General features: G+C 40.1%; 3 protein-coding genes across 9 annotated transcripts in view; 1 reads left to right on the forward strand and 2 right to left on the reverse strand.

The window, feature by feature from the left end:
• The window catches only part of LOC21385579 (translation factor GUF1 homolog, mitochondrial), a 4,091-nt gene extending 3,079 nt beyond the window's left edge, over positions 1 to 1,012 (reverse strand). For both annotated transcript variants that reach the window (XM_024169781.1, XM_024169782.1), the window contains exons 1-2: positions 638 to 1,012; positions 6 to 459 (exon numbers count right to left, since the gene is read on the reverse strand). In XM_024169781.1, coding sequence (XP_024025549.1) covers positions 6 to 459; positions 638 to 976 — 793 coding nt within the window. In that variant the 5' untranslated portion in view covers positions 977 to 1,012. The remainder of the gene's footprint in view (positions 1 to 5; positions 460 to 637) is intronic.
• Positions 1,013 to 2,961: 1,949 nt separating this feature from the next.
• LOC21385580 (protein IQ-DOMAIN 31) lies at positions 2,962 to 6,454 on the forward strand. Of its 3 annotated transcripts, XM_024169777.1 has the most exons (7): positions 2,962 to 3,074; positions 3,626 to 3,745; positions 3,837 to 4,070; positions 4,374 to 4,568; positions 4,792 to 4,872; positions 5,050 to 6,091; positions 6,241 to 6,454. In XM_024169777.1, the coding sequence occupies exons 2-7, from the start codon at positions 3,671 to 3,673 to the stop codon at positions 6,270 to 6,272; spliced, it is 1,659 nt and encodes a 552-aa protein (XP_024025545.1). In that variant the 5' UTR covers positions 2,962 to 3,074; positions 3,626 to 3,670; the 3' UTR covers positions 6,273 to 6,454. The 3 variants fall into 3 exon arrangements, with proteins under 3 accessions (XP_024025545.1, XP_024025543.1, XP_024025544.1); XM_024169775.1 differs by lacking the exon at positions 6,241 to 6,454 and having other exon boundaries at positions 5,050 to 6,149; XM_024169776.1 differs by lacking the exon at positions 6,241 to 6,454 and having other exon boundaries at positions 3,650 to 3,745; positions 5,050 to 6,149.
• On the reverse strand, positions 3,881 to 8,514 carry LOC21385581 (presenilin-like protein At1g08700). Of its 4 annotated transcripts, none has more exons than XM_010104570.2 (2): positions 7,076 to 8,514; positions 3,881 to 3,935 (listed from the first exon to the last, which is right to left on the reverse strand). In XM_010104570.2, the coding sequence occupies exon 1, from the start codon at positions 8,369 to 8,371 to the stop codon at positions 7,097 to 7,099; it is 1,275 nt and encodes a 424-aa protein (XP_010102872.1). In that variant the 5' UTR covers positions 8,372 to 8,514; the 3' UTR covers positions 3,881 to 3,935; positions 7,076 to 7,096. The 4 variants fall into 4 exon arrangements, with proteins under 4 accessions (XP_010102872.1, XP_024025546.1, XP_024025547.1 ...); XM_024169778.1 differs by lacking the exon at positions 3,881 to 3,935 and adding an exon at positions 3,941 to 4,005; XM_024169779.1 differs by lacking the exon at positions 3,881 to 3,935 and adding an exon at positions 5,642 to 5,661.
• Between the last annotated feature and the right edge of the window lie 446 nt (positions 8,515 to 8,960).

An 8,960-nucleotide genomic window follows, 5' to 3' on the forward strand; every position in this document is an offset into this window, starting at 1 on the left:
ACCGCTCTTCCCAGGAGGAGGTGGTATGTGCTCTATTACCGCAGGGAGGACTTGCTCAAGACCCTGCCCGGTTTTTGCAGATGTTAAAAGAGCATCCGCAGGGTCAAGATCAAACATGGACTTTATTTGAGCCTTAACACGATCAGGGTCAGCCGTTGGCTGGTCAATTTTGTTTATGACCGGAATTATTGTCAAGTTAGACTCAAAGGCAAGATAAAAGTTGGCCACAGTTTGTGCTTGAACACCCTGAGCAGCATCTACGACCAAAAGGGCTCCTTGGCAAGCTGCTAGTGATCTTGAAACTTCATAGCTAAAATCCACATGACCAGGCGTGTCAATGAGATTAAGTAAAAAACTCGGTTCTCCTTGCTCATTACTTCTATCTACACCATGAAAATTGTGCTTGTGGAACATGGTTGCCGTCTGGGCTTTTACAGTAATCCCTCTTTCTCTCTCTACCTAAAAAAAAGAAAAAACCAGTAAACGTTACAGAAATTGCAATCAATAAAGCAAAAAACACAACTTTTTTTGTTCAGTCCAATGAAAAAGTGCTAAATGAACATTAAAATCTGAAACAACCCCATCAACAGATTCCATAAATATGAAAAAATAAGGGGAAAAAAGAGAATTTACTTACCTGCAATTTGTCGAGGTACTGAGGCTGACCACGGCCTCTTTTGATGGTCCCAGTGAGCTCCAAAAGCCTGTCAGCGAGAGTAGACTTGCCATGATCGATGTGGGCGATTATGGAGAAGTTCCTAATCCTTTCGGGAGGGTACTGGCTCAAATCTATGCCATTTTCTACGCTGTTTTGGCGAGAATTAGAACAGAAAGATTGGCTCAATCCAATACGATGAGAATTGAACCGACCAAGAAATGGGTTGCTTCCAAATGAACCGAGTTTGGACGAATAATGGAAGAGAGAGAAGTACTTGGATGATTTCAGAGACTTTGAAGCTCTGCTCAAAGAACCCATTTCCGGTTTAACCGAACTCTGCGGAACTGACGGAGACACGAGACTCCTGCGGCGAAAGCGAAATTCAGAAGTCGTTTTGCTTCGGACACGGAGGAGTGAGCTTGTGGACCTCTGGAATGTGGACAGGCCCAGTATCTGTAGTCTTCCAAAGCCCAAAAAAAATATGGGCCGGAGATATGGAGCCTGTTAATGGAGCCCAAAAACGAGACACCTCTGGTTAAAACGACATGTCGTTTTTGGATGCAGAGAAAACGTCATTCGTTACTTTTTGTGTATCGAGTAAGAAACGGCATCAAACATAAAACTAGAACGTACTACGTGTGGTTCATCACGGTAAAAGAGAATACATCAATACACGGCACGGCAAGCATGTCATTCAATTTGTTAAACTACATGTAGTTTCTAAGAGAATTGGAACAAAAAAAGACGTATTTTCATTATGCGTAGTTACTGGTTAGCAAAATCTACTTTAAAGGGGGGGAAAAAAAGACAGTAGCAAGTATAATCTTGGAACAAAAGGGTGGTTGTATGCATAATCTAAGGTAAATTCATACTAATGTCTCCAAGTTCAGGTCAAGAGTTTGGATTCCCCCATTTAAAATAAAAGTAATTGTAATAATCATGGAAAAAAAAGCGACAGATCGTTCATCTTCAGCAAAACAACGGTGGTGGTGGAAGACATGCAAAAGACATTTCGTTTTTAACTAAACAATAAGACATGTCGTTTTCAAATTCACGAAAAACGTACAATGTGGGGGCTGGGGGGTTGTTCCATATTTACGTTTCCACAAGAAACGCATGCTTTTCTGGACCCAATGGTCATACTCATGCTTCAGCGCGTGCGAGTCCCACTTCCGTTTTGGTGGTCGCTAAATTGTCCAATTTTACGTACTGTACAATGCAGAATCTTGTCTTAACTTTTCTTCAATCAAAATTATCAAAAAGAAAAAAAAAATGTTACCTTTATTCATTTTATCAATCTCTACATTCATTAATGGACACGTTGGTTATTTTATTTTCTGTTTAAATAATAATATATCATGCTGTGAATGTAGATAGTAAAAAAGAGTGATGCAAATATTTCTTAAAAAAAAGAAAAAATACCTTGACCTCAGAACAGATATTGTGCATGTGTGCTGAGTACTGCCGCCAAAGGGTGTCGGTGGCTCATCAAATGAAGCTCGAAAGTCAAAATATTGTCGTTCATTCTAAGTTTCCTTTTTGTTTTTCTTTTTTTTTTTGGAAGAAACCCAACATTTGAATTGGGACACATAATTACCAGGTTTCTTTTTTACACAGTTGTTGGTTTTATGTCGTTTATAGACTAGCAAATGCAAGAAATCCAACCGTTGGAACGAGTGTCTTCTAATTCTATGTTAAAAATAAAAGACTCATGTGGTGCAATTAAAACAAAGCTACAGAGTAGTACCCTAGCCAGGATCCATCTCATTTAATGCAAAAGCTGCACGTTATCATTCCTCTCTTTAATTTCAGAATCGTTATTACTATACGTTTGGAATTGATAATTATTTACAGCAAAAACATTCAAGTCTCTCAGGCCCCAAAAACCTACCCATTTTAGATCCCAAGTCACACTCAGCTATAAAAACGGCACTCAAAAAGAGTTGTATTAGCAGGTATGTATCATAAGATATATTTGACATGTGTATGTATAATCAATGGATTGTAGTGTATATAAGCTTTCTGCTTTCAAATCTTTTATTTTATGTTTTAAGGTAAAATTATAACTTCCTATTTTCCCAGATACGTATAATTTTTCTATGGTGGTAGTTCAAACTTCTGTTTTCTTTTACTTAAAGACTTGTCCAGTGGATGTCGACCAGTAACGCTTCCCTTTAAAAGATTTCTGTATGAAACTTCAGTGGAAACGAATACGTTTTAAGTGGGTGAGTAAGTGAAGACTAAACAGGAGAGAATTCATGTGGGGCCCATGTCTAGTTGTGCATGCTCGTATAAGCCACATGTCCCTTACATAAATTTATTACAACTTTGGCCCATTGCTCCACAAAATTTATGTTCTTGTAATCCTACTAAGTCTGCTTCCCCGGCTGAAGAATCCTCTTCTCTTTTAGCTAAGGTAGTCTCGGATCCAGAAAAACACCTGTGAATGTGTATTATTGCCTTGTGTTTTTTTCCTTATTGCAATCTCTATGTTCTTAGTCCTTAATTTTCTCTCTCTTTTTTTTTTTGAGTGGTCCTTAATTTTCTATCTATTCTCTGAACTATTTTTTTTTTTTTTTTTGTCATTGTGCCTTTTCCCCCCCTTGTTTTTGTCGCAAGTTCATAATCTGTTGATTCCAAATTCTGACTCTTTGAATTTTTGTCATTTATAGTACTTGGATATAATATATATATATGTATATATTTCATTGATAGTACTTGAAGTGTGTGTGGATGATTAGCTACCTAGTGAAAAAAAGGTTTTCATGTTGCAGAACCTTTTCTTTTTTCTGATTTTTCTTTGTCATTGAGCAAGATATGATACATGGTTCTTTTCTGTTTAAATGTCCTTTGTATCTTTTTCTTTTGCATTATACCATTTTCACCACTATTGTTGTTTAGAAATCCCAAGTTCATAAGCATGTATAATTACTTGAGATAATTCATTTCACAAAGTCGTATATGCAGGTCTGACAAAAGCATCAACAATAGTTTCAGGTCAGGCTTCTGTCAATGGGAAAATCTCCAGGAAAGTGGATCAAAACTGTCATTTTCGGGAAGAAATCATCAAAACCAAGTTCCCAAAAGGTACTCAGTAATCGACAAATCTATATCGGCACAGGCCATTTCAATAATGTTGACATTGTTATGATTTTTGTACCATAATTTCCATGTTAAGAAAACTGCACTAATTGAGAAAAAGGAAGCCGCCACAGCCGCAGCCGCCGCATCCAAGACGCCAAGTGGAGAGAACTCAGACAATGGCTTGACTGTCAACCTAGCAAACGAGAAACAAAATGCAGATTTGGGAAAATCCGTCTTCTTAGATTCACCAAACGACATCAGTACTGCAATTACAGAACAGCAAGAGCAAGCTGTTATAACTGCACAGGCAATTTTCAGAGGTTACTTGGTAAGTGATTGATTTGATTTTCTGTTTTGGTACAGTTGTAGCTGTCTTATGAGTTGGTATGATGTGGGTGTCGGTAGGAATTAAATGCGGGTTATACTTGTGTCCACATTCTTGTGGATGTCACTTATACATATATCTAGGACCACAGTACAGTAACAGAACTGTCTTGTCAAATATTTAGGATTTTACATAACCCCAATTGGGATTCTAAAGTTCCAAACTGACCAAAGTTTCATTTGATTTACAGTTGGTGATTTTTTTTTGTGATACTAATACTAATGTATGAAAAATATACCTCCCTAGGCCCGGCGTTCGGTTCGTGCCATCAAGGGCATGGTAAGGCTGCAAGCGCTTATTCGCGGGCACTTGGTCAGGAGACAGGCAATTGCTACATTGCGCTGTGTGCAGGGGATTGTTAGATTGCAGGCACTGTTTCGCGGGAGAAGGGTCAGAGTCTCGGATGTTGGCAGTGAAGTAAGGAAGAAATGCTCTTCCTTGGTATTGCCTTCACTAATCCACCACATTAATCCTTTTCATTTGCTCTTTCCATTCTTTGTTTTGTATCTCATTAACCTTTTCATGTTAGGCTATTATCTTTTGCATTTTTTTTTCTTTTGAAACCGGGGTGCAATATTTAAATTATGGATTTACCGCTGGGCTAACACTGCAACCATTTTTGCATATTGCTTTTTGTTATTTGTTTAATGTTTCCGTCTGTCAGGGTCAAATTCGGGCAGAATTATCTGGATCACGTGCTATTCCTAGGCCAGACAAGCTATCCTCAAATGCCTTCATCTGTGAGGTAAAATATCAACATCTCGTGTCATGCCATTAGTGCATCTTTTAAAATCATCAAATTTCTTATATCAATTGACCTTTTTTTTTTTTTGGCTTAATTTTAGTTCAATTCTTATGATTTTGTTTGTATTATAATACCTCGTGCTTTTGGGAGATACAAACGAATTCTTCTTCTTTTCAGCTTATTGCTTCATCACATGGTACTGCCATGCCTTTGCACCTTCACCATGACACAATAATAGAACCAAATTGTACTTGGCAATGGCTAGAGAGATGGTCATCATCAAAATTTTGGGAACCACTTCCAAAACATAAGAATACTATCGACAAAAATTCTCATAATAAAAAGGGCAACAATCAAACCAAGAAAGCTGAACTGGGCAGGCAAAAAAGGGTTGAGGGGTGGGTCTCCACTCTAAACAACAGAAAACATTTTTCGAATCAGAGCCCGGCATATGAAAACCAAATAAACAATACAAGGAAGTTTGAAACTCGAGAAGAATCACCAGGGCAGGAACACCCTAAAAATGAACTGGAGAGGGTAAAGCAAAATCTGAGAAGAATTTCTGCTTCAAGCAAAGTTGTTCTTGCTTGTTCGGAATCCGTGGTTGAGAAAACAAAGTTAACTCCCAAAATGATTTCAAGCTCTCCAACTTTTGAGGTTCCTGAGAACAGTGTTGCCAAGTCCTTTGAGAAAACATCTGATCCCTCAGTGGCAGTGTCCAAAAGCTTGGAACAGAATCAAGTGGAAGTGGCACCGAAAACAGTCACAACGGAGGCGAAATTTGATAAGCTGTGCGATGATCATGTCAGTGTTGAGAAACATCCTTTAGATTATGTTGAAAAAGTTGAAGACGTAGCACAAAAGGATACAGAGAGAATTTATAAGGAAGACAAGACTAGCATCATGGACTTCCAGGCCAGAAGCAACAAGAGAAATCTTCCAAGAAAGCTGGAATACCCGGAGTTTGTTCCGCAGAGAAGTCCAAGTTTGCCCAACTATATGGTGGCAACCGAATCAGCAAAGGCAAAACTTAGAGGATTTTCTTCTCCTAGACATGATCAAGATGAGGTTGAAACTGGTGGTTTCACGCGGCGGCATTCTTTGCCTTTATCTACGGACTGTAAATTTAGCTTAATATCCCAGCAGAATGAGAGACTAATTCAAGCAAGCTCCCGAGGAGAGAGCAAATCATCTCCATTGTCCTCTTCAAATGGCCATGGTAACACACTTGAACAGATCCGCATTCTGCAGTAACATTTTCATGCCCCTTGCTATATTATTTTCCAAGAAAAAAGAATAAATTTCCTGTACCATAATTGTTTTTCTGCTTCTTAAGCAGTTTGCATTTGGATGATTTTCAAATTTCAGGTAAGGGAGGACGGCCTGGGTGGAGGAAGTGAGTTAGATGCAATCTTCTGTATGAGATACCAAAACGGAATGTGGAAAAATACTAGTGTGATGGACTTGGAGACTCTCATTGTATTCCTTTGTGCTTTATTGGTTGTTTTGTGTGAATTTATCATGTATGGTGTATATTCTTCCTGTTTTGGAACATGTTTTCAGTTTTTTATTCCCTTGATTGTTGTGCTTAATTTAATTCTTTACGTATCTAATTAGACTAATTGATGCTTATTTGATTAGTTTCTCTTTGTAATTAGTTGTACATCACTTTTAAAGTACATCATTTAGCTTGTCATATTCATATGAAAAATGGCACTAAACTTGTGTGAGAGATCCAATTAAGAAGTGACCTGGTAATTGCAAAAGTGTTCTGAAAATCATAGCAACATTACTTTTCTGAGCATGGAAGAGGAGAACCTTTCTCAACTAGAGTACTTTAATTTGATATCCAAGTTGTAGTAAGGAAACTAATGTAAACGCGTGGACTCTAAGTATCGCCCCGACGGAGAGTTAGCACGCGATCACACTGAAGGTGAACCGTTATAAATCTTGCATATGTGATTGATTGCGTTTCTTTAAATTATTTTACTCGTTAGTAAAAGGCTTAGAGAGTTTCCATAACAACTAAACATTAAAAGAACCAAGCTTCGAAGAGATAATGCGAAACTCATTCCTAAAACAACCACAAACAAAACCCCTAGCATTCCTAAAAATTCCTAAAAATATATATATGTAATTGAGAAAAGTGCTGAATATGTCAAAAACAATAAGACTTCCTTCACTAAAAAAACAATCAATGTACCTCGTATGAAAAATGTTAGGATCAAAACATCAAGAGGTTTGTGGCCGTCCCAACAACAAAAGGTTCCATCAACAACCTTGTCAAGAAGTAGAACACCACGCCCAGTGCGATCGAAATCGGGAGCGCAGGCAGAGCTCTCCGGTACACGGACAACAGAATGAGAGTGCAGCCAAGTCCTGAGATGATCGCGAGGTAACACGCGTACACCGTCATGAGGTCGTACATTGCGGCCCTGCCCACAAGCACACTGTAGAAAATGAAGTCCCCTAAACCAAGCTTTATCCCTCTACTACTCGTCGCCTCTCTCTCATTCCCCATTCCCATGACTTCCACAAGAGGAGACATTTCCTCATCCACAGCAACACCACCACCACCACCACTTGCATTCTCTCCATTCTCATCCGACGACCGTGCCACCACCGTCGAATACTCCGAAGAAGGATCGCCGCCATTTCCCACCAACGGCGACCCCTCGTCATCTTCTTCATCAACCGCGGCAAGATTTTCGCGACTGGCACTGTCTCGCGGCATCGCCTGGAGCTCGACGTTGCCCGAATCCGAGACCAACAGCCCCAACGGTGGCCCGCGAATCTCCGCTTCTCTCGGCACCGTGGGGCGAGCCTCATAAACCAACGCGGGGAGCTCCTCGTCCCGGCTCGACGCCAACTCGACCAGCAGCTTAAGCGGCCCGCCTGGGGCCAAAACGGCGACGAGATCATACAATGCCAATGCCACAAGCAAGCTCCAAGTGGTCCACTCGGGCAATCTGGTGAACCAAGTGGCAACAAAAATCCCCAAAGAAACCATGTACGATTGGCGCCAAATGATTGGGAATCCGGCGGAGAAGAGCGAGAGGACGCCGACGACGGAGAAATTGAAGAGGAGGAGGAAGGAGGTGAGGGAGTCAATGGGAATGGAGAAGTGGAGAATTAGGGAGAGAAAAATGGAGCCGCCCATGGAGGCGAAGACAAAGAAGGCGGAGAAGCGCATGTAGTTCTTGAGAAAGGAGGTGAAGCGGAAGTAGTAGAGGAGGACGAGGAGGAAGGTGAGGAGGGTGATGAGGAGGACGAAGACGAGGGCGTTGAGGAGGGCGCCTTCGAGCTTTTGGGAGACCGAGTCGGAGGCGTCTTCGAGGTATACGAGGTTGGCGGCTGTACGGATTTGGGTGGCGGCGGAGGAAGAGGAGGAGGAGGAGAGGGAGTAGACGAGGAGGACGACGAGGAGCATGCATATGGAAACTGGGGACATGACGCCCACGATCTCGCACCCGATCGACGCCAGGATGCTGGATTCCATCGTTCGGATATGAGATTTCGTCCAGCAGTGGGTCGATCGGTGGGATTAAGGCCCCATTTGATTTTGGTTTCGGCCGGAGTTTTCAGTTTTACGGCTTGGGGAAAGGAAAGGGAAATTGAGATTGGGGTGGGGGTAATGGGTCGGGTCGGGTAGGTGGGGTGAAGAATGAAAGAGAGTACCTGAATATATATATATGTCAAAGAAATATTATTATTATATTATTTATTACTATTATTAATATCTGAATATGTCAAAAAAATATAATATCTGAAGAATATGTCAAAAAATTTGCCGAATATGTCGATATTGGGACCTGCATTCGCTGTAAGTTTAGGGAGGGAAGAGAAACGGATATTCACAGAGTGAGCAGGAAGAGCTAGTTCAGTTTTTTGATTTAAATTTTTATTTTAAATTAAAATGTAATTTTATATGAGAATTTTTTATTGTAATAACAAAATTAGATGTGACATTTTGTAAGAATTTTTAACTATAATAAAATTAAAATTTAAAATTTAAATCGATAAAATAAATGAATCCTTATAAAAGCAAAACAATGCCATAGAATGCGGATAGAAGTGTTGTTTAGGAT

The sequence above is a fragment of the Morus notabilis genome, unplaced genomic scaffold, assembly GCF_000414095.1.
Source record: "Morus notabilis unplaced genomic scaffold, ASM41409v2 Scaffold1997, whole genome shotgun sequence".
Classification (NCBI taxonomy): domain Eukaryota; kingdom Viridiplantae; phylum Streptophyta; class Magnoliopsida; order Rosales; family Moraceae; genus Morus; species Morus notabilis.